This window comes from Portunus trituberculatus, chromosome 47 (assembly GCF_017591435.1).
Source record: "Portunus trituberculatus isolate SZX2019 chromosome 47, ASM1759143v1, whole genome shotgun sequence".
Classification (NCBI taxonomy): domain Eukaryota; kingdom Metazoa; phylum Arthropoda; class Malacostraca; order Decapoda; family Portunidae; genus Portunus; species Portunus trituberculatus.
Genome location: NC_059301.1, coordinates 4,758,568 through 4,784,140, shown reverse-complemented (window position 1 = coordinate 4,784,140; position 25,573 = coordinate 4,758,568). Strand labels below are relative to the sequence as shown.

Sequence of the window (25,573 nt, the reverse complement as noted above, 5' to 3'; positions counted from 1 at the left end):
GAGATTTAAATGTTTACATTGCAGCACCTAGCTAGAGCATATACCTATTAAAAATAATAAGCACCAATGATGATGATGATGATAATAATAATGATAATGATAATAATAATGATAATAATAATAATAATAAAATAATAACAATAATAATAATAACAATAATAACAAAAACTAAAATAAAAAAAATAATAATGATAAAAATAGATGATAACAATAATAACAATAACACCACTACATTATCACACTACAAATTAAATATACAAATAAGTTTGTTGTTATACAAATCAAGTATAGGGGAAATTGAATAAACAAGGTTGACATTGTTACATAAATTACTAGTTATTTTGACAGTTATACAAATATGTCTTCACAGATTTTTAAAAGGGACAAATTACCACTACAGGGAAGATTCTTAATGTGTAAAGGCAGTGAATTCCATATTTGAGGTCCGGAGTACAGTACACTGTATTTGAAGAGAGATGTTCTGAACAGTGGGCAAATGAGATTGACATTATTACCTCGGGTGTTATGTGACGTGCGCACCAGACTGAAAGGCTGAGCTCCACAGGACTGTGTAAGGTACTTGTAAATACATAAGAGCAAAAAATATTTATGAACATTTGTAAAAGTTAAAATTGTGTGTATATTATGTTTCGTGTTGACTCAAACCTATTCATGTAAAATATGCATCTGAAAATTTTATTTTGAGCTATTGATATTTTTCTTATGAAGGATGGCCAAGTACACGCCCAGATTGACACATTGTATATTAAGTGTGGGTAGCAGAGTGTGTAGTAAATACTTGTGAGAGACTCGGGTGTGAGATTATTGCGAACTCTGTATAGGATACCACACATCTTTGCTAATTTATTCGTAACGAAAGAAATGTGTTCATTCCAGTTCATGTTCTCATCTATATAAACACCCAAAAACTTTGTAGACTTTACTCTGTCTAATGTATTTCCTTCAATGGTTACAGGGGCTATGTTATGTTGAACTGAACGATTTTGAAAAATTATATAATTTGTTTTTAAAATATTCAGGCTTAAATTTTTGACTTTAGTCCAGTGATTGATTTTTCCTAATCTGTAATAAGATTTATGTGGAGACTATTAATGTTATTGTTGTCTATTAACAAACTTGTGTCATCAGCATAAATGGTGTACTTAAATTTAGAGCTTACATTGACAATGTCGTTCATATAGATGAGAAAAAGAATCGGTCCGAGTATTGACCCTTGTGGTACGCCCTTATTGACAACACTGAAAGAGGAATATGATGAATTGCAGTACACAGCTTGTGATCTGTTGGTTAAATAACTTTGAAACAATTTTAAGGGAACACCTCTAACACCATAATGACTAAGCTTTTTCAAGAGAATTTTGTGACTCAATGTATCGAATGCTTTTGATAAGTCCAAGAATACTCCAATTAGATAATGTTTTTTCTCTAGATATTTATATACATTAGACGTGAATTGTAAGATAGCTGTTTCTGTGGAATGACCTGCTCTGAATCCATGTTGAGAGTCTGTAAGTAGTTTATTATTTTCAAGAAATGTAACAAGACGGGAAGTGACAATTTTTTCAAAAACTTTACTAAAAGCTGGGAGAATTGAAATAGGTCGGCAATTTTTTATATCAGATTTATTACCTGACTTAAGTATAGGTACGATTTTGGCTTTTTTTGTGTGTGTGTGTGTGCATCAGGAAAGACGCCAGTTTTTAATGTTAGGTTCACTATGTGAGTTAATGGAGTGGCTATTTCGTTAGCTATATTTTTCAAAAAAGCTGGAGAAATATCGTCATATCCGGAAGAAAAAGTTTTAAATGATTTAATACATTTCACAATTTCCAAGTCTGTAGCAGGATATAAATACATAGAAAAATTGGGTGAACTGTGTAAAAAGCCCAAGAATTCGTTGCCAGTATCATCTGTTGCTTGCTCACCTGCTTTCAGAAAGTGTGCATTAAATGCGTCTGCAGTGTTGTTACAAGTAGATTTCAACTCAATTTTAATGGTTTTATTTCTTGCAGATTTACCTAGTATGTTGTTTATTGACTTCCAGTGGGACTTTGGGTTGCCTTGGTAAGCTACTAGTTGGTCTTGATAATACTTCTTTGCTTCTTAACATCATGACCATGGCCACTACATCTCCTCTAAGCCTCAGCAACTACCACTGATGATTACTGGGCATGGTGGCAGCAGAAGCAAGAAAGTGAAGGTTGGAACTCTGATCTTGTCATGTATTTATATAATATTAAAACACCAGCCAGTGAAGGTAATTTTGATGTGTTGCTTGAGGATTTAAATATTCAAAATACCATACGTAGGATTACAGATTTTATTTATTTCTTTGTCAGTGGTACTGGAAATGTACAAGAAAATACAAGAAAAGTAAGTGTTGATCCCAAAATAAAAAGGGGCAAAAGTTAGTGAAGAATTCAGATCATGCGAAGGGGGAAATACAGAAGCAAGAACAGAATAAGGGTGAGAGAGAGAGAGAGAGAGAGAGAGAGAGAGAGAGAGAGAGAGAGAGAGAGAGAGAGAGAGAGAGGAAAGTTTTGTTCAGCGAGGCCACGGGAGAAGAGGAGGCATGCAGTTAGATAGATCAGAATAGAAGTTCGCGCGAAAATAGTGTTAAAACTTTAGTATTCTCTCTGAATAATTATTAAAGAAAATATTACCTTCCTTGTTATAAAGAACAGGGACAAGGAAAAACACGAAGTAAAGTGTGAGTGGGAGATTTTAAGGGCATATAGCAGGGGTATTCAATTAAAAGTCACTGAGGTCCAGTTCTTAAAATTTCCCCCAAGTAAAAGGTCCGAACGGAAGTCCAGCTTGTGTCTTATAGCCGTTCCCTATGTCGACATTTTCATATGGATTCAACAGTATTTATTGTCTATTTTCAATGCAGGAAATGTTTAACAGAGTGCACAGTTAGCTCTTTTGCCCTAAATAAAAGTAGTCCCAGGCAAATAAATTTAAGGCCTTTATTTCAGATTAAAGAAAACAGAAATCTCAGAATAAAATAAATTGCGAGCAGAGCCAAAAAACCCTTTTTTCTCTCAAATTAATGAGGTCCCAGCCTAAAGAATTAAAGGCCTACACTTCAAGTAAAACAGTCAACATCATCAGGAGAAAATGAATAAAAAGTGGCTCTTTTAGGAAAAAGAATATGTGCAAACATAGCATTGATTAAAGTTTTATTTTTTTTCTTGAAGATGTCCCAGCCTAAAAATTGAAAGCCTACTATTCAAGTTAAAAAAAAAAGTCAACATCTTCAGAAAACAATAAATAAAAAGTGGCTTCTTTAGGAAAAACATGTGCAAACAAAGTATTGACTAAACATTTTTAGCGTTGCACGGCGCCCCGCCACCCGCCACACCCTCCCTCCCCGCTGTCACCCGGCCGCAGATTGGTCACGGGTCCGGACAGAACCATCGCTCGGTCCGGATCCGGACCGGGGTCCGCCATTTGGTGATGCCTGGCATATAGTTTGATGCTGAAGAAACTGATTTGTTCGTAGTCAGCCACAAGCACTGACCTATGGAGGGAAAGATATGTGAAAATTATACAGATATATGGATGTGGATTATATGTGAGAATAGTTAGGTGCATATGTTCATACCTAGACTGCCATGTGTAAGCTTGATAGCCTTTTGCTGCTTTTCTCATTTTCCTACGTTCTTATGTTCTTATTAATATACTCTGAGTAGTAGTGAATCGTATACTGTGAAAAACAAACATGGTGAAATTATCCTCAGACTGACTGTCTAGCTTCTTTCTTACAATGTTGCATCTCTTGCTGTCTTCTACCGCTATTTTCATGTCAACTGGTCTTTTGATCTTGCGAGCTGCATGCCTCTCCTCCTCCCACGGCCTTGCTCCACAAGACTTTCTTCTTGCTTTCACCCCTATTCAGTCCACCTCTCTGATGCAAAAGTTAACCAATACTCTCGATCATTCATACCTTCCTCTGGTAAAGTCTGGAACTCCTTACCCGATTTTGTATTTCCATCTCCTTATGCCTAGACCTGATATAAGAGGGATGTTTCAAGACATTTATCCCTTTCTTTTTGGCTAATTCTCTCGGATCTACATGGGGGCACATTCTAAGTGGGCCTTTTTTTTCTTTTCTTTTTTCTTTCTTTTTCTTTTCTTTTTTTGTCACCTTTCCCCTCTTACATAAAAAAATATTAGAGATAAGGTGATACATAGAAACGGAAAAATCTTGTAAAAAGTTGCATTGCAGCAACTTTTTGTGTTTACAGTCCTCACAAACAGGATCAGACAACACTAGATTTGAATTAATCCAGAGAACAAGCAGGATTATGGAGCGATTATGTGAAGAAGACCACATCCATGTATTTAATCAAATAATTGGAAGAAAATACTTGAAATACACTAAACTCCGCTGCCTAATAGGTCATCACAAATTCCGGGGGAGTCTTTCACGCGACAGAAATTACGACAGACAAGAAAGAAAGCACTCAAGAAACAAGAGCTCCTGGGTGAAGCTGATGTTCTTGTCATTATCATCACTCAATCACTCACTATTTCAGTTATCTGTGCTGCATCTGTTGATGGATACCATCTTGTCGACTACTGCGTCTGTTCCTACACCTTGACCTGAAGTGATTATTTTCCTCTGTGTTTCGCCATCATTCATACGGTGGCATGGCGGCGTAGTAGAGTGGCGGCGGCGCGGCACTGCTGCATCGTCATGACTCGCATTAGTGAGTGCGTTGCATAGTAGCCCGCTGCTGCCACACACACTGGATGGTTGGCTTATATTCAAGCACGCCACACGTTAGGTTGATGATGATACTAATGACAGTAATGATATTGATAATAATGATAATGTTAATGATAACAATAATAACAACAATAAGAATAAGAATGATAACCATGGCATTCCACTCGTGATGTACTGGCCACCGCGCTTAAGCTCGTAACTGAAAGATCAATTGTTACTCCCAGCTGGGTGAAGACAATAGACTGGGCCTGTCTCCTTGGGTTCTGTAGATCCTGTCCACCCAGCAAAGATAGGTGAAGGACGTGAGCCATGAAGCAGTCTTCCTGTACTGGACGTAGTTCTACGGAAGGGACAGGCCTGCGGTCCGGCCTTCCTTTTTTTTTTTTTTTTTTTTTACCATGTGGGCTTTTCACGGAAATTTATGGGCTAAAGGGGATACTTTTTGGGGTACGTACCTCTTATCTCAAAGCCCACCCGCTAGGAAACCGTTGCCATGAGTGAGGAAACCCAACCTACACTCAGACCGTGGACAGGATTCGAACCCGTGCGCTTGGAGACCCCGCATGGTTCCACTGTACCACGGCGGCTCCTGTATGTATGTGTGTGTGGATTGTGTGGATGCCTATACGGAGAATCTCATCAGTTGACTCAAAAAGAAATACTGCTTTCCTGAACCAGACAGAAAATGTCAGCATGTGTTTTTAGTGACCCTCAGATGAGGAGGTATATCAGATGAAGTATGGAGCACACTGAAAGGAAGGTCGGGCTCCCGCTGAGCTGGACTGTCACAAGTGTGTGTGTTTGTTTTCCAGATGATTCGAGATGACGAACATATGTTATTACGCTCTTGTTGCTCGTGTGTCCATGAAAATTCATCACCTTAGCTTACATGTAAACTAATTATTTTGAAACCGTGATGATGTGACCGTGATATTCGAGTGACGAACATGAGACGTCATGTCATGGTGGCTGCGGTGTGGACTACTGAAGACACCTCGAGAGTGGCATTCCACTTGCGTAACTTTTGTCTGCTTTGAGAAAGTCCTTTTTAACCCCTTGAGTACTATGACGCATATCCATATTCATTTTGGTTACTATTTGGTTATTTCATACAGCTTCAGAAACACATGTGGGGGATTAAAATACTGAAGACTGTGGCCATTAATCCTCTGACTTCCATAGATACTTCCTCATGTCAATAAAATGGTCTAATCGTACACAAATCTCAAGGTAAAAGTGTGTCCCAGTGTTGAAGAGGTTAACACATTAATTGTGTACTTTTATCCATGTATTTCGAATTGTTTTAATCAGTGTTATTGTGCTTCGAAACATGTTCTTCCCATAGGTTATAGAACAAGCAGTGTTGCGAATTGCCATGGCTTGAGCAGGTACAGTGTAAACTGTGAAGGATGTGAAAACTGTCGGATTAGCGAAGAAGATAAACGTAACTGACAGGAGAGATGCAAAGCTGCATGGAGGACCACAATGGGATAGGAATAGTATGAATAGATCGTTGGGTGTAAGAGTGGTTGTGCATGACAGAGATAAATAGAGAACAATTGCAAATACATGAATGTAGATACCATCGCGAGGAGCTGGACAGGAGGCTGTGGAGCATTTGTTGTTATGGTTTTAGGTAAAGGAAAAAAGTTGGATAGTATGTGGTACAGCTGGGGTACTAGGCCCTGGTGTGGACTTTTCTGAATGTGGTGCGCAATTGACACTCACGCAATGTTGCTATGAGGATCAGTCTGCTCTTCTCTAGAGGCCTTGAAGCAAAGATGTGAAGGAATACAAATGGAAATGTGTATGTCACACTATAGCATAGGGTTGATATACAGACATCACTATTGTTGTTTTTGTAAAGCAGCCCATAAAAATCATTATTTTACATGTTCATCTCAGAATTAGTATGATTGAAACCTAATTGTAAATTTAGCGTAAATTACAGTATTAACAACACTGTTAAATGTTTCCCGTCAACAAACTTGAAGTGCATAACGCAACAGCTTTTCCGCGAGCCTCGTAAAGTGTGACCACTGGCTGGCTTGCTGGACCCCGGCGAGGCAAGGCTCTGCCACACTCTATACAGTCACTTTTTACGTACGAGATTATTTTATTCACAGCGTTTTACGCCACTTGTATGCACTGAAGGTGGTGGCCAAATCTTTACGTAATATTTGTGCGTATAAACTCTCATTTTTATAACTCACTTTTCCAAATTCTCTCTCTCTCTCTCTCTCTCTCTCTCTCTCTCTCTCTCTCTCTCTCTCTCTCTCTCTCTCTCTTGTAGTCATACTGCCGCTAGATCATTTAATCTTTCGGCGATACACGTACCACCACCACCACCACCACGTTCCTTATCCACTCGCTGTTTAGTCTATACGGGCAGAACGGAGGCCCGTTCAGTTGCCAGCATCTCCCCCGGCCAGTCACATCGACACCTCCTGAACGCAGAAGCAGCAACCTCACCTCAAACCATCTCTACTCAGGCCGGACCAAAGCAGGAAAGGGGAGAAACAATTGTACTATCTATACACCTTCTAGCGAGGTTAGATTTGATTTCGTTATTTATAATGTAACGACCATGCATTATATCTGTTATGTCTTGTTCTAGTGTGATATTCTAATGTCGTAAGTTAAAAGTATTAAGTCTGTCTCATTCATTTATTTGTTCATAGATTTTTTTAATATAGTTAACGTTACGGTAGGCATTTGTTCTTTGTGTTCCCAGTTGGCCAGAGTGATAATCCCACATGGATATAATTGTCTTTGGTCATCCCTTTTGAAAAGTTACACCATTTCTTTACTCTAATTATAATCACTCTAAGTCACTTTAACAAACTACCGTGAAAAAACATGAACAAATAAAAAGTAAACAAAGCTACTCGTTGTTTTCCTAAAAGTATGTGATAGGGTTGGGTTTTGCTCCCCACAGCAAGTCACGGACCGTGAGGCAGCGTGTAGCTTTGATGCAGACCAGACACAGACCAGAAATGTATTTTTAGGAAAGCTTACTGTTATCAAGATTTCTATCTGGTGCTCTAATATAACTGCACGTGATCACCATTAATTCTCCTCCACGGAATCACCAGTAGAATGCAAGCGATCATTGTCGTGCTTTTAAATTCAACTGCGTCTTTCTTCTTTCAAATTTGCCGTGCACTTCATAAATCCCTACATTGATTATCATTATCATCATTAGTCCTACTCCTTTATGGTGAAGTGTAGTTGAATTTCACTATGCCAGTAAAGAAAAACATTACTTTCTTTTCTCAAATCTCTGTTTGCACTTTCATATTTGGCCATTATCTGTCAAAAATGTTCATGTGTGTGTGTCCTCTATTTTTTGTCTCTTTAATTTGTCTTCATTTTTTACGGTAATCCAGTGTGATTCTCCAGGCAAGCGGCCATGTGAGGTTAGTATTGCCGATCTTGACCTTAATGCCGATAGTGCCTGGAAGAGCTAACCCAGTGCTTTACAGTTTCCAAACTCTATGAAGCCTTGTACTGGTAGTCGAAATAGAGGAAATATATATTGTATTGTAGCAAATGATCATTCCAGATGGGTTTTATCACCACTGTGAGATAAATATAATCACGAACGTAAAAGAATCATCCCACAACATTTAAAATATAATGAAACGAGTGATATATGAAATGTTTGGTAATGTGTAAGTACCCAGCCCTCTCTCTCTCTCTCTCTCTCTCTCTCTCTCTCTCTCTCTCTCTCTCTCTCTCTCTCTCACACACACACACACACACACGGCCCGGTAGCTCAGTGGTTAGAGCGCTGGCTTCACAAGCCAGATGACCGGGGTTCGATTCCCCGGCCGGGTGGAGATATTTGGGTGTGTCTCCTTTCACGTGTAGCCCCTGTTCACCTAGCAGTGAGTAGGTACGGGATGTAAATCGAGGAGTTGTGACCTTGTTGTCCCGGTGTGTGGTGTGTGCCTGGTCTCAGGCCTATCCGAAGATCGGAAACAATGAGCTCTGAGCTCGTTCCGTAGGGTAACGTCTGGCTGTCTCGTCAGAGACTGCAGCAGATCAAACAGTGAATTACACACACACACACACACACACGCACACACATATACACACATTTATGAATGTATGATTTGATATAACATTTAAAGACACAACATGACAAGCTTCACTAAAAAGACAAACTCTCTCTCTCTCTCTCTCTCTCTCTCTCTCTCTCTCTCTCTCTCTCTCTCTCTCTCTCTCTCTCTCTCTCGTGGATTGCATGTCCCTACAGTCTGCTTGTCGTGTATGTGCTCAGCTGTAGATTGGCAGCCTTGATCAATGCAGCATCACCTGGTGTGCGTGTTAAAACATTGATCATGACGTTCAATGTTATTTTTATGGCATTAATTGATCCTTTAAACAATTTATTGTACGTATTTCACAGACTTTACCTTTGAATTTTGCCTTTGACATGAACTTCTTCTGCTATAGACTCCCATCTTTAGAAAATATCTTGTTCGAGAACCGCATTATCAGAGTAAACGGTTCCCTCTCAATCAGCTTTTAATTATATCTTCAATGCACGTATTTCATGGAATTTATCTCAGAACTTTACCTTTAACATTGACCTCTTCAGCTGCAAAATCTTATCTCAGTCTATGAAAGTGTGTGGGTCATGGGCGTGATGTGCATTATGAGAGTAACTAGTGCACACTCATGTGCTGCTTCTCATCAGCAATAATGTGTCGCTATGTGTTGGCATGTACCGCAGGTAGGGATGGTAATGAGTACCTGGTCCTGTGAATTCCATACATATAGATAGAGAGAGAGAGCGAGAGAGAGAGAGAGAGAGAGAGAGAGAGAGAGAGAGAGAGAGAGAGAGAGAGAGAGAGAGAGAGACAGACAGACAGACAGACAGACAGAGCGGGGGAGAAGAGAGAGAGGGAGGGTCTTCTTATAATATAGGAACAATACCACCACCATCACCGCCACCACCACCACCAGCTATATCAAAACCTCCACCACCACCACCACCACCACCACCCTCTTCACTATCGTCACTATCTCTACTACTTTTGCCGAAACAACCATCGTCACCTCTGCCAACATTGTTATCACCGTCACCACCATCAACACTATCTAAAGAATGTTTTGATATCCCTAAGACCTTCCTTCCGGTAACACCTCAACGAGTATTTTGTAAAGCCCTTATTCTGAAACGCTTTGCTCTCGCCACAACAATTTTTAAAGGCCCGTTCTCGAGAGTGTTCTTTCTGTTGACTGTATGGGAATTTTGTTAATTTATCATTCGAAGGGTAAAAAAAAAAAACATCTTTCAAAATCCTTTCTAACTTCAACTAAAGCCTTTTGAAAGCAGTGAGGATGCAAAGTAGCAGTTAACTCGAATACTGAAGTTCACGTCATCTGCTGATAATTCAATGCCTGAACCTGAGTTAATAGAAACATAAGTGGTCAAAAATTGCCCTCTTGAAGAAGATACCACTCTAAACGCTTACTCTACCTCAGGTTGTAGGTAGCTACTATTAGAACTATCTTGAACCTCTTATACTACCTCCGTGCATTATGAAAAAATAAATATGACGATTAACTAATAGGAGAGAGAGAGAGAGAGAGAGAGAGAGAGAGAGAGAGAGAGAGAGAGAGATTAACTGATTGATATACTATACTGACCAGAAAAAAATAAGTAAAAGAAAAAAGTAATTTAAAAGAGTCATCTGAGACGTACAGACTAACTATCTAACAAGTAAGCAGGTGAAATATTAAGAAATCAAGAAAATATATTGATACCAATTGGTCTAAAAAAGAAATCAATAAACACGAACGATAACAGCTACAGTAATACAGCTGCTCTACCGCCTCCACCACCACTACCACCCCCACCACCACCCAAACATTTATGTTCTTTACTCCCAGATGCGGTGTTTTCTCGTGGTGCTCGTGGTGGGAGCTACCGCGGTGCTGGGGAACAATGTACCTCCTTTGGCCACCCATGACCGTGCCGACACGCCTTCCCACGACCCGCCAGTAGTGCCGCAAGTCAACTGGGGGCTGCATGGTGCTGTCACTGAGGAATTGTGGGAGGAGTAAGTACATATTAAGATTTATTCATCAAAACCTTAACGTCATTTCTCTTCCCTGTTTCTTTCATCCCTTTCGAGCATAAAATTAATACCTTTCCTCTATTCCTTCTCTCATCTTTTTGCCCTTCGTATCTTACAATAACTCACTAAGTAGTGTAGCAACAGGCGACGTGTTTGATCACCTCAAGAAGCTTTCCTTATGTTACTCATCCTCATTATCAGCAATCTGGGAACTTTATGTTTCTGTCGTGTCGCCGTGAATGTCATGATCAAGGGAGTCTCGCTATCTGCTTTTCCACCGATGTGTCTACATCTATCTGTTTTAATTATAAATCTATCTGATTTTCTATCAGTCTTTTTATGTCCAGTTGGCTCCCTACTTAATGAAGCAGTTTCCTTTCGTATGTTTCTGACAATAGTGAAGTCTGTCATTTTTTTTCATGGCAGGCCGTCATTACCTAGAACTGACGTGTATAGTCCTGCCTTCTTTCTGTTTCCCCTCCACACACCCCTCGCACGCATCCCTCTTCCCCATGCATATTCTTCTATCTAATACCTCCTTCATCCTCCAACCCCCTGACGACCAGCAAGTCTCTCTCTCTCTCTCTCTCTCTCTCTCTCTCTCTCTCTCTCTCTCTCTCTCTCTCTCTCTCTCTCTCTCTCTCTCTCTCTCTCGAGCGTTTATTTAGGATGTGTGATTTATTGTCACTGTACGTGCACTTACAAAGCATTTACTCATTGAAGTTTTATTTCACTGTTTCTGACTCGCCATGCGATGAACAATAAAAAGCTATTTTTACCATAATTTCTCCCAAAAACGTCTGGTGTATTTCTTTCAAAATTGTGGCTATTTGGCATTAATACCATTGATAAATAATAAGTTTACATAGCATAGTCAGACAACTATAATGTACTTTATATCACTTAATCGGTCAAACCATCAGTTCTTTCTTTCTTTTTGTCTAGTACGGAAAAAAGAAAGTGGAAAATTCACATTGTTCAACATGGGGAGAGCGCAATGGGTGTATCTTCTGATAATAAGGCTTGATAAGCTCCGCCCATTGGCTTCACTTGGAGAGAGGGAAGTACAGCGACAAGTCCTTGATCTCACTGTTATTAGTGGACTCGAAAATGGTTTTTATTTTGGGTGTTTGTTAAGTGTCTGAAAATGTATTGTAGTCCACTCTAGTTACGTAGAATACAACTATATATATATATATATATATATATATATATATATATATATATATATATATATATATATATATATATATATATATATATATATATATATATATATATATATATATATATATATATATATATATATATATATATTTATATATTTATTTATTTATTTATTTATTTATTAGTCACTTCCTCCCGAGGTCCTACTTTCCTCACGCTCTGCATATGGATATTAACTTTAACTCTCTTGTGTTTCCAGAGTGAAAGAAAGCCAGAATTAACCACAAAAATAGATAAACAACTCCCAAAATACCTCAAATAATTTGATAGTCATATACCCATTAAAAACACGCACACATCAAACACAAACAGACCTTTTCTCAATATTTACCTTTATTTTATTTTCACTTTTTTTTCATGTATTTTTCCAGAATATGATGAGTAAATTGTAGTTGCATGAGGAAGGAATGGGAAATGGAAATGTGTAATGGAGTGTAGTATTAGCAGTAGCAGTATTAGTATTAGTAGTAGTAGTAATTGTTGTTGTTGTTGTAGCAGCATCATTGTTAATTAATAGTGTGTGTGTGTGTGTGTAATTCACCTCGGTCGCCTGCTGGTCACCCAGCCAGTCTTCTCTATTACGGACCGAGCTCAGAGCTCTTCTGGTAGAACTGAGACCACAACACACTCCACACACCGAGAAAGCGAGGTCACAACCCCTCGAGTTACATCCCGTACCTATTTACTGCTAGGTGAACAGGGGCCACACATTAAGAGGCTTGCCCATTTGCCTCACCGCCTCCGGGATTCGAACCCGGACCCTCTCGAGTGTGAGTCGAGCGTGCTAACCACTACACTACGCGGTGTGTGTGTGTATTTACCTAATTGTATTTACCTAATTGTAACATACGGGAAAAGAGCTATGCTCGTGTTGTCCCGTCTCCATATCTATTAATGTCCAGCTTTTTCTTAAAATCATGAATATTCCTTGCGTTGACCACTTCCACGTCTAAACTATTCCATGCTTCCACCCTTCTATGAGGGAAACTATATTTTTTCACATCTCTCCTATAAGTGGCCATTTTTAGTTTTTCCCATGCCCTCTCGACATTCTTTCATTCCACATACACAGATCTTCCCTATCCATTTTTCCATGCCAATCATCACTCTGTATATTGCTATCAGGTCTCCCCTTTCTCTTCTGTTTTCCAGGGTCGGAAGTTGCATTCTTTTCAGTCTGTCTTCATAAGTCAAATCTCTTAAGTCAGGCACCATTTTGTTGCAGCCCTCTGTACTTTCTCTAGTTTCCTTATGTGTTTCTTTAAGTTCGGAGCCCACTGTATTGTTGCATATTCAAGCCTCGGTCTTATCATTGCAGTAATTATTTTCTTCATCATTTCTTCATCTAAATATACGAACGCCACTCTTATGTTCCTCAATAAGTTCAATACTTCTCCAATTATTTTGTTTATATGTCTCTCTGGCGATAGGTCATTGGTAATTGTCACCCCAAGGTCTTTTTCTTCATGACTGGTTTTATGTCTTCATTTCCTATCTTGTACATACTCCTGATTCTTCTTTCACTCTTGCCAAACTCTATTTTCTTGCATTTTGTCGTGTTGAACTCCATTTGCCATGTACAGCTCCATTTCCATATTCTGTCCAAGTCTTCCTGGAGTAGTTCGCAATCTTTGTCACATCTCACTTTTCTTAACAATTTTGCATCGTCTGCAAATAGGCTCACATAACTGGACACCCCATCCACCATGTCATTTATGTAGACCGCGAACATTACTGGTGCCAACACTGATCCCTGTGGAACTCCACTCTCCACCAAGCCCCATTCTGATGGTCTGTCCTTAATTATTGTTCTCATTTCTCTTCCTACCAAAAGTCTTCCATCCATTTTAGTAAACTGCCATGCACTCCTCCTACCATTTCAAGTTTCCAGATCAGTCTCCGGTGTGGTACCTTATCAAAGGCCTTTTTTAAATCCAGATATATTCCATCAGCCCAACCATCTCTTTCCTGTATTACATCTATCACCCTCGAATAGTAACATATCAGGTTTGTCGTGCATGAACGCCCTTTTCTAAAACCAAATTGACACTCACAAAGTATGTCATTTTTCTCCAAGAAGTCTGTCCATCTATTCTTCACCACCCTCTCACACATCTTAGCTACCACACTTGTAAGTGACACTGGTCTATAGTTCAATGGGTCTCTCTTGTTACCTGATTTATAGATTGGGACAATGTTAGCTCTTTTCCAGTCTTGGGGCACTACACCTTCCCTTAATGAGGCATCAATTACTTCACAAACTTTTTCTGCCAGTTGCTCCTGCATTCTCTTAAAATCCATCCTGATACCCCATCAGGTCCCACAGCTTTTCTCACTTCTAAACTCCCCATCATATTCTTGATCTCCTCCACAGTTACTTGAAACTCCTTCATAATCCCTTTCTGTTCCATTACCAGTGGTTTGTCAAAAGCAGTCTCCTTTGTGAATACCTTCCGAAAGCATCCATTCATAGCCTCTGCCATTTCCTGGGATCTTCACTGCATACTCCATTTACTTCTAAACTTTCAATACTTTCTCTATTTTTGATGTTGTTGTTCACATGTCTGTAAAAAGCCTTGGTTGGTCTTTACATTTATCAATTATATCCTTTTCTTGTTTCTTTCTTTCTTCTCTTCTAATCAACACATATTCATTTCTTGCTCTTTTGTAACTTTCCCACTGCTTAATCCGTCTTTTCCTTCTCCACCTCTTCCATGCATCCTCTTTTCTTGTTCTAGCCTTTTCACATCTATCGTTAAACCAGTCCTGCTTTCCAACTTCTCTATGTTGTCTTATTGGTACAAATTTTTCTCACCTTCTTTGTATATTTTTATAAATTCCTTCCACTTTTCATTTGCTCCTTAGCACTCTTGAATTTCATCCAATTTGTCTCTTGAAAGAATTTCTTTAGGTTTCCAAAATCTGTCTTGGCATAATTCCATCTTCCCACTTTATATTCTTCATTTCTTCTAGATTTCTCTTCATCTATCACCTTGAACTCCAAAACTGCATGATCACTCTTTGCTAAAGGGCACTCCACCCTCATCTCCTCAATGACCATTGGCTCTGTACTAAAGACCAAGTCCAGTCTTGACGATGCTCCCTCTCCTCCAAACCTAGTATCTTCTTTGACCCACTGAGTTAACACATTTTCCATTGCCAGTGTCAATAGTGTATTTCCCCATGTTGTCTCTGATCCTTCCATTGACCAGTCCTCCCAACACACCTCTTTACAATTAAAATCTCCCATCATTATAGTTCGTTCACAGCCACCCAACATTTCTTCCAGACATGTTCCTGTATCACTTATCATTTCTTCATATTCCTGTACTGACCATGCATTTGTCTTAGGTGGTACGTACACCACTATGTAGTGCCTCTTTTTCCTTCATTAGTTTCTGCTCTGATCTTTAGCACTTCTGCCTTTCCCATACCTTCTTTCACTTGATCCACCTTTATATCTTTTTAACCAGCAACATCACTCCTCCTCCCATCTTACCTACTCTATTTCTTTTCCAAACATTATATTTCCTTCTCCAACCATCATCAGGTCTTCTCCCTCTCTCAGTTTTGTTTCAGTAAGACCCACAATATCTGGGTTCTTGTCCCTCAAGTAATCGTTGAGTTCTAAAATCCCGATATCACTCCATTTATGTTGGAATACATTACATTCCGCTCATACGTAAGTTTCTTTAGTCCTTTCTTGCTGTACTTTTCTGGGTTATGAACCACTTCCTCAGTCTCATATCCAAGATTCTCCAGAAAAACTCTTTCTTCTCCTCTTCTGTCCTCTCTTCATTTTTTTCAAAGCCTCCTTTCTCAACTCATTTAACATTTCTCTTTCCTTTTCACCGAGATCTCTTCTCAACCAAATCTTCCTTGTTGTTTCCTGCTGGGCTAGCCTCCATGACTTCTCCACCAATTCATCTACATCCTTTTGTGACTTAAGTTTGATTCTTATTGGCCTCATACCTTCTCTTGTGAACTTTCCAATTCTATGGAAGTCCTCTATTTCTTGTACTAGGTCTTTTCCTCCTCCTGCACCACATTAATGATATTATTTATCACCTTTTTATGTTTTTCTCTCTCCATTTTACTCGGTGTCTTATCCTCCTCCACACCAAATATCACCACACATCTCTTTTTGTCTACAGTTTCCCTCACCAATGTCTCATTTGACTTAATAACCTTCACCACTTTCTCAGCAATCTTCTCTTCTATGATCTGTTGATCTATAATTTCAGCAAGGCCCAAAGTTTTCTCCCAGACTCTTTGATTTCCTTTTCCAGACTTGCAACTTTGTAATTTACCTCCTTTCTTTCCACTTCCTGACTTTTTCCATTCAGCCTGCTTCTCCATCACTTTTCCTAGAGATTCTCCACATTTTCGCAATTCACTTTAATTAGCTTAACTTCCTCTTTCAGTGCTTCATTTTCCTTCTTCATATCGGCACACTCTTTCATTACATTGTCATAACTCGTTTCCAGGCCCCATACTTTTCAAACAGTTTTTCAATTTTACCTTCCAACTCCAGAATTTTCTTCACATAAACGCTCTTCTCCATTATTCCTTGAAATCCTGTGAAGTCTGATTCATCTTTCGAGTTCACGGCCGCCATGTTGCGCAGATGTAAACAAACCAGCTGATGGCTCAAACGCAGGCTACAGTTTATATTTACCTTCCCTGGACATTATTTTGCTAATCAACAGTTAACATGACTATATGGAGACGGGACAAACATTACAAGCTCCTTTCCCACCTTGGTTACTCTTAGGCAATGGTAACTGTAGAATTAGCGATGATTGCTCTGGAGCTCAGCGACCACATCCGCCATCGACGATGTCGTGTGTGTGTGTGTGTGTGTGTTTGTTGTGTGTGTTTGTTGCAGCTCTGTGTTTGTGTTCCAGCCTTTCCCCTACGGAAAGAGCTCAGAACTCATACTGACTGATCTTCAGGTAGGACTGAGACCACATCACACACAACACACACTGGGAAAACGAGGCCACAACCTATCGAGCTACATCCCATACCTATTTACTGCTAGGTGAACAGGGGCTACACTTTAAGAGGCTTGCCCATTTGCCTCGCCGCTCCCGGGATCCAAACCCGGAACCTCTCAGTTGTGAGCCGAGCTTGCTCACCACTACACTACGCGGTGTGTGTGCATTTACCGAGTTGTATGTTACAGTGTTCGAGCCGGGCTCATAATGATCTGGCTCCTTATCTACATTTATCTGATTTGCGCACACTTTTTGCTGTTACAATCTCTTCACTTAATCTATTCCAGATGTCTACTGTCCTTTGTGGAAAACTGAACTTCTTGATATTCCTATGACACTGACTTTTCATGATTTTCTTGAAATGTCCTCTTGTTTGTCTGTCTCCCTGCTTTGTCAGTGTTACCAGGTCTTGTCTATCTATATTCTCCATACAGTTTACTAATTTATACATTGTTATCAAGTCTACTCTTTCCCGTCTACTCTTCAAAGTTGGTAGCTCCATCTCCTTCAGTCTTTCTTCACAGGGACGATCTTTTATTTCAGGGACCAACTTTGTAGCAGCCTTTTGTATCCTTTCTAGTTTTTTATATCTTTCTGCCTATATGGCGACCATACCACTGCTGCATAGTCTAGTCTAAGTCTTATCATAGTGGTTAATATCTTTTTCATCATACTTTTATCATGTAATTGAATGCTACCCTGATGTTCATTAGTGTCTTGTATGTTGAAGCAAATAATCCATTTATATGTCTTTCTGGAGTCAGGGTGTCTTGTATAATCACTCCCAGGTCTTTCTCTTCTCTTCTTTTCATTATAATCTCTTCTCCCATTTTATATTCTTATGTAGGTCTTCTATTACTTTTACCCATTTCCATTACATGGCATTTCTTAGTATTAAATTCTAATTTCCACTTTTGGCTCCATCTCCAGATCTTATCAATACCTTTCTTTAATTCCATACAATCATTTTGTTTTTTTATAACTCTCAAAAGCTTGGCATCATCTGCAAACAAATTTATGTAGCTACTCAAACCCTCTTGTATATCGTTGACATATATTTGGAACATTATTGGTGCCAACACTGAACCCTGTGGTACACCACTGGTTACAGTGCTCCAACTTGATGGTGTATCTCTTATCACTGTCCTCATTTCCCTATCTGTTAAGTAATCTGTCATACAATTTAAGATATTTCCCTTAATTCCGCCCATGTGTTCTATTTTCCATAGGAGTCTTCTGTGTGGTACTCTGTCAAAAGCCTTTTTGATATCTAGATACACTGCATCCACCCATCCATTTCTTCCTTGTACTTCATCTATTACTCTTGTATAAAAGCTTAGTAAGTTTGTTATACATGACCTTCCTTTTCTAAAACCAAATTGGGAGTTATTAATGATTTCATTAATAACTCCAGATATTCCAACCATTTTTCTTTGATAACAATTTCACAGATCTTACCCACCACACTAGTTAGTGACACTGGTCTATAATTGTGTGTTTCACTGTTTGATCTGCTGCAGTCTCTGACGAGACAGCCAGACGTTACCCTACGGAACGAGCTCAGAGCTCATTATTTCCGATCTTCAGATAGGCCTGAGACCAGGCACACACCACACACCGGGACAACAAGGTCACAACTCCTCGATTTACATCCCGTACCTACTCATTGCTAGGTGAACAGGGGCTACATGTGAAAGAAGATACACCCAAATATCTCCACCCGGCCGGGGAATCGAACCCCGGTCCTCTGGCTTGTGAAGCCAGCGCTCTAACCACTGAGCTACCGGGTGTGTGTGTGTGTGTGTGTGTTAGAACCTGAATGGAAGAGAGAGATACTGATACTGATATTGATGTACTTTTTTTTTTTTTTTTTTTTTTTTTTTTTTATCTATACCATGTGGCTTTTCACGGGAATTTCTGGGCTAAAGGGGATACTCCTATCTCAAAGCCCACCCGCTAGGAAACCGTTGCCCCGAGTGAGGAAGCCCAATCTACACTCGGACCGTGGACAGGATTCGAACCCGTGCGCTTGGAGACCCCTCGGACCCCAAAGCACGCATGGTTTCACTGTGCCACGGCGGCCACAAAAGAGTTATTCATTCTAATACAAATGAAATGGTTAAATGACTTAAATCATAGGACTAGGTTTATTGATGTAAAATTTTTACAGACCTTCAGCAGTTCCTAACCTCAAGGGTGTGACCCATTATGAAGGTGTCAATTTTCCAAGGGGGCTGCGAGCCCTTGGGAAAAAGCAGGAATTTCTCTTATTATATTTGTCATTCTTTTAACAAGAGCATGGTCAGGTAAGGAGTTTAATAAAAAGTGCAAAAGTATCGCCTTTTTCCATAAAATCTGGAAGGGAATTGTATATATAGGTGTAAGAGGAGGCATGGAGTGAAGGACAAATTCCTAGATGGGGCATGGTAGAACGTTAAGAACCACTGTTATAATACAATTAGTCATACCTGCCTACTAGGGTAAACTGGGTCTACCCTAAGAATAATTACAACTAACAAAAATATGAAAAAAAATACTTAATACATGATCTATAAATAAATTTTCTTTATTTTGTTTCTAAATATATTACAAGAAAGGCTGTCTCACATTTTCCATAAGTTGGCTCCACTGTTTTCCTCCTCTGTGTGTTACATTATCTTTGAGCATGTGATGTTCTTTGCAGTGGTAATAGTACATATTGGGTTATCTGTTCTAGGAGAATAAAAAGTATTTGGCATAAACTGAAAACCACAATCAGCATGAAAAGAGTGAAGGGATTTATAGATGAAAATACAAGTTTGCAAAGCTATGATGTCGTGGAGTTTTAACAAATTAAAGTTTTGTAATAATGGTTGTGTGTAGACGTATCTGTTACTGCCAGACATGATGCACAACATTTTTTGTTTTTTTCTAAGTAATGAACAGGGTTTCTGGGTTAGTGTTATTGCTTCTACCCAAAATTGCACAGCAGTACACGAAATGAGGATATGTTAAAGACATGCGAACTTTATATAGGTAGTACACCAGTTATCTTGCTGAGCCTCGTATATGTTTTACCAATATGACCACTCCACTTCAACTTGCTGTCTATTGTTAAGAATTTAGATTATTTTACTTGCTCTAATAAAATGTTATCTAAATATATTTCTACTGATGGTGGCTGATGCATCAATGATGAAGTGAGATCATATAGTGAGTTTTAGAAATATTAATTGTTAATTTGTTGCTTCTAATCCAAATGACAACTTTAAGCATTTCTGGATTTAGGGTATTCTTTATCCCATGCAAATAATTATGATAGTGTCATGAGTAAACGAGAGGAACTTTAATTCATCAGTACTCTGTGTTATGTCATTTATATACAATAAAAACAAAATTGGACCTAAAATTAATCCCTGACGTACACAGTGGTTGAGAGAAGCAAATGATACTGAACTATTAAAAGCAATGCATTTTTTCTAAAGCTAAGGTAACTTTAAAATCATTGAAGAACTATTCCTGGAATACCATAAATATTAAGTTTCTTCTTCAAAATGGAATGTAAGATTGAATAAAAAGCTTTAAAAATATAACATAACACTGAAATTTGAAAATCCTTATTGTCAATAGTATTATTGAGTTTTTTGCAATATTTATAGATTACAAATTCAGTGGAATAGTTCTGACGAAGCTCATACCGAACATCAGATAAAATTTTGTATTTAGAAATATAGTCCATCAGTTTCTTAACAACATTTTCAAAAATCTTACTAAAACTTAGAAAAGTAGATATATATAGGCCTACAATTTGATAGATTTTTTATGAATTGGAGTAACTTTAGCATTTGTAGATGCGTAGGAAAAGAGAGAGAGAGAGAGAGGAATGGGGTACAGGAACAGAGTGGCTTAGATGCAGGTTACAGGGAGGGAGAGGGTATGTATCAACAAGGAGGGAGTGGGAATTCGAAGGCAAACATGGAGTGGGGTTGAGAAAGGAGGTGCAGCTCCTATTCCAGCCATTATAATCTCTGTTTAAGCCACACAATCCTTAACTCCACGATAATTTTTAGTCTACCTAATAGTTCTAGTTTACCAGCCAGCCCTTAACTTCCTTGTGTTTCTCCTTTTAGATTCACAACTTCTCTTTATTCCAGCTAGTATCATGTCTAATTAAGTCTATAAAATCATCCCCACCACTACCAGCCAATCCTTAACTTCCCCGTGTTTCTCCTCTCAAATTAAACTTCTCTAGTCCAGCCAGTATCACCTTTATTTAAGCTAGATAGTCCTTTAACTTCACATTATCCTTTCCCTCAGGTTCACAGTGCGCGGGATGAATGATGACCCACCAGTTATCATACACGACAGCCTCAATGGAGCAGAAGAATCTGTGAGCCTGATCGGGAAGCACATGAAGACCATCAATGACCGACCCATCTTTGCATTCCAGGGAATCATGTACGGCGAGGAAATGAGTGGAGACCGCAGGTTCAAGGTGACATAGATGGCTGTTGCTGCTGTTGTTGTTGTTATTATTGTTTTTATTATTATTATTATTATTATTATTATTATTATTATTATTACACCTTACGTATTTTATAGTTTACATTATTCATCATTTTATTGATGTTATTTCTGCTTTACTGGTATCATGATAATAATGATGATGATAATAATAACAATTATTATTATTATTATTATTATTATTATTATTATTATTATTATTATTATTATTATTATTATTATTATTATTATTATTATTATTATTATTATTATTATTATTATTATTATTATTATTATTATTACTGACTTACACTTATGATCAGAGAAAAACAATGTCAGTATGCACATGTCCACTCACACACCACAGACATGCCCCACAATTGAATGATAATCACATGATAGGCATGCCAAGTGAAGAGGGAGGATCTGCTATTGCCCAATTCTGCTCAGAGTACGTAATGTTCTTTTTCTGGAAATGATACTGTCAGACAACATTTTATGATCATGTCTTTATAGTATCCACATCAGATATCCATATCCTCTTGGTCACCTGTCCTTTTTCTGACCTTCCATAGCGGCAGCAAAACCTGCATGTTGCATCACAGCATTGCATTAACTTCTGCTCATCATTGCTAATACTGAAGGCAGACTGATGTGATAGGTTCAACAAAAATATCTTCCAATTATGCATTCAGTTGCAGCTTAACTTCATATTTTCTAGCTTGAGCAGTGTTCCACACTGCAGTATACACTATAATAATTATCACTAGCATGAGAAATAAAGAAGAAGGCTGATCAAGAAGGGATGAAAGTGTCACAGTAATTTTGACATGTTGAAAGGAAAAGTAGCAATTGAGCTAGATCACAAGATATTCTGTCAATGCAAAGGGGAAGATCGAGAGTTGGATAAATGGATATGTAAAGAGCACATCAGATGCAAGAAACATTTCCATGGCATGCTTGAGGTCCCAGATCTACTGGCCTGGGTGGATATATTTATGTTGCAATATAAGTAAACATTTCTTGTCAAGTCCTGATGCTGAGGGATAGGAATGGATTTCATAACTGATCAATGGCTAGAAAAGATTGGTCCTCTTCCCTCCTGGAGGCTTAGTGGAATCCTTGGGAATGTATGTATGTCTATTTGTGTGTTTATTCTCAGCTGTCCTCTTCACTGGAATGTTGGCCAAATTGATAGGATAGAAATGTTTAAGGTCATCAATGACTTCTGGACTTGGCATTGATCTTATTTATCATTCCACAGAAAACAATTCCCAAGGCACCTTACTGGGGAAATGACACTGAGCTTTACCTGGGCCACCTGGGTGAGATGTGTCCCCAGAAGTCCATGCTTGGTGGAGTGCCTGCAGGGAAGGAAGACTGCCTCAGCCTCAATGTGTACACACCATTTGTAAGTTTTCCCAGCAACTCATTTTCCATGTGTCAACATCCCTTCCTTCCACTGAGTGAAAGTAACAAACAAGAATGGCTCATCATGAGGCAGCTCATGGAAATTGTCTGCTTATGTTTTGCTCAGGAAACTTTGAAAATTTAAAGGAGTCCACTGATGGCTCCCTACTTGATCAAGAATGTTTCCTACCTATATTCTGTCACAAGTGATATCTGTCATCCTTTCTTCATGCCAGTTGCAATAGGCTGGAGCTGCCTCTGATGTATATCTTAAGTAGCCATCTCCCTCTTCCCTTCCAAATTGTTCTTCCCATCCCTCTTCTTCATCCCAAATATGCTTCTCATTCATCTTTCACTGCCCTCCCATTATTACCCATTCTCTCTCTCTCTCTCTCTCTCTCTCTCTCTCTCTCTCTCTCTCTCTCTCTCTCTCTCTCTCTCTCTCTCTCTCTCTCTCTCTCTCTCTCTCTCTCTCTCTCTCAACCTGCATATTTAAGACAGTATACACACACCAAAAAAAATAAATGAATAAGAAAATAAGTTGAGAGAGAGAGAGAGAGAGAGACAGACAGACAAATAGACAGAGACAGTAACAGAGAGAATTTAGATAGAGATGACAGAGGGGTATTAGAAATGTAGAAACAAGGGGATAGAAAGGCAGACATGGAATGTAATTGAGAAAGGTGTGGCTTAATTTACACGCCATGACTTGTGGCCTATGATATATACCAATTAAGATCCCTTGATTTGACATGTTGCTTTAGCTGAAAATAAGCATCAGAACTTCACTAGGAAGGCTTCTTCTTTAAGTATAGCCATCTTGAGGCTCTTCTGATTTCAGTGGAAAATGTTAAATAACCTTACCAAGCCTCAGTTTTATACATAATTATTGTTTGTGAAGTTGCTGAGTCAGACTTGAATAATCACCTGTCTCTTGTGACAATCCACTGCTGATGTAACTCTTTCATCAGTTTTAAGAAAAGCTGCAGAAAGGAGATGATTGCATTTGTGACATTCAGTTAAGGGAAACTGATATCGTTTCTGCTGATTTATTTTTAATGTCTCTGCTAATATACTGTTGATGTGACCTTCAGTAGTACCCCAGCAGAGGCTAAGACCTAATTGTACAATGATAGTGACATATGATGATGATAATAAAGATTTTCATGTTCTATGATATTGCTACAAATGTCTATAATGAGGTAGTGATGATGATGATGATGATGACTGACACCATTCACAGCTCCCTGATGGTGACCGCCTGCTCCCTGTCATGTTCTTCATCCATGGTGGTGCCTTCATCTCTGGTGACTCCTCTCTCTACCTACCCACCAAACTTCTCGACCATGACGTGATATTGGTTGTCATCCATTACCGCCTTGGCAACCTTGGTAAGTCATGAAGAGGGAACTGACAGTACAGCAGGAGAGGTGCACAATCTGTAGCACAGGTAGTGTAACCCATTGATATATAAGTAGTGACAATTCATTGAGTCATATTACATAATTAGTGCCTTTTTTTTTTTTTTTTTTTTTTTTTTTTCCTGTATGGGCTTTTCACGGGAATTTCCAGACTAAAGAAGACATCCTATCTGATAGCCAACCCATTAGAAAACCGTTACCCCGAGTAGGGAAGTCCTACCCATACTTGGACTTTGGCCAAGATTCGAACCCATGCTCTTGGAGACCCCTCGGTCCCCAAAGCACATGTGGTTCCACTGAAGTTTGCCTTCATATCTTTTCATTTATAGACCCAAGAAAACATATTGTACATTCATTCCATATATTTCTATTTTTTGGGGAGAATCAGTATTATTATATGCATGTGTGTGTCTGTATGTGGATGTATTTACCTATTTGTGTATTACAGGGCCCGAGCTAAGCTCTCTGTGTCCTGTCTCCTTGTCCATTCCTGTCTTATCTCTCTTTCATCTGATTGACACACACCGCGTCAACGACATCACTGCTCAGTTTATTCCACTTATCAATGCTACGATGCGGGAAACTGTATTTTCTCACGTCATTTAGACAGATGTCTTTTATTAGCTTTTTTCCATGTCCTCGGAGATGATTACTTGTGGTCACCTTTATCAACTCTCTATCCAGTATGTCAATCCTGTTCACCAATTTATACATAGTTATCATGTCTCCTCTTGTTCTTCTCTCTTCTAATGTGGTCAGCCCCAGCTTCCTCAGTCTTTCCTCATAGTCTAACTCCCTGAGTCCTGGTACCATCCTTGTTGCCAGCCTCTGTACCCTTTCTACCTTCTTCACATTTTTCTTCATATGCGGTGACCAGACATAAGCTGCATATTCTAACTGGGGTCTTATTAAGGTACATAATATCTTCTTCATCATTCCTTCATCTAGGTAGTGGAACACAAGGCCAATATTTTGAAGCATGTTATATGTTTTCCAAAAAATCTTGTTAATGTGTTTCTCCGGTGACAAAGTGTTTTGCACGTTACTCCTAAGTCTTTCTCCTCATTGGTCTCTTTAATTTTCTCATCACCCAGCCTGTAATCCCAGTTTGGTCTGTATCTACTTCTTCCCATTTTCATAACATGGGTCTTGTCTATATTAAATTCCATCTGCCACTCCTTACTC

General features: G+C 38.9%; 1 protein-coding gene and 1 long non-coding RNA gene across 4 annotated transcripts in view; one reads left to right on the top strand and one right to left on the bottom strand.

The window, feature by feature from the left end:
- LOC123520511 (juvenile hormone esterase-like) overlaps positions 1–25,573 on the top strand; it is an 82,986-nt gene that overhangs the window by 24,303 nt on the left and 33,110 nt on the right. The window contains exons 1-5 of one of the 3 annotated variants that reach the window (XM_045282824.1): positions 7,150–7,307; positions 10,661–10,830; positions 21,372–21,549; positions 22,822–22,968; positions 24,211–24,358. In XM_045282824.1, the coding sequence (XP_045138759.1) occupies positions 10,661–10,830; positions 21,372–21,549; positions 22,822–22,968; positions 24,211–24,358 (643 nt within the window). In that variant the 5' untranslated portion in view covers positions 7,150–7,307. Of the gene's footprint in view, positions 1–7,149; positions 7,308–10,660; positions 10,831–16,985; positions 17,031–21,371; positions 21,550–22,821; positions 22,969–24,210; positions 24,359–25,573 lie in introns of those variants that run through there. The other 2 variants (XM_045282825.1, XM_045282826.1) reach the window with 2 other exon arrangements.
- On the bottom strand, positions 3,071–4,644 carry LOC123520517. The gene is made up of 2 exons (XR_006679286.1): positions 4,555–4,644; positions 3,071–3,544 (listed from the first exon to the last, which is right to left on the bottom strand). It is a non-coding gene; the product is annotated as an uncharacterized LOC123520517 (long non-coding RNA).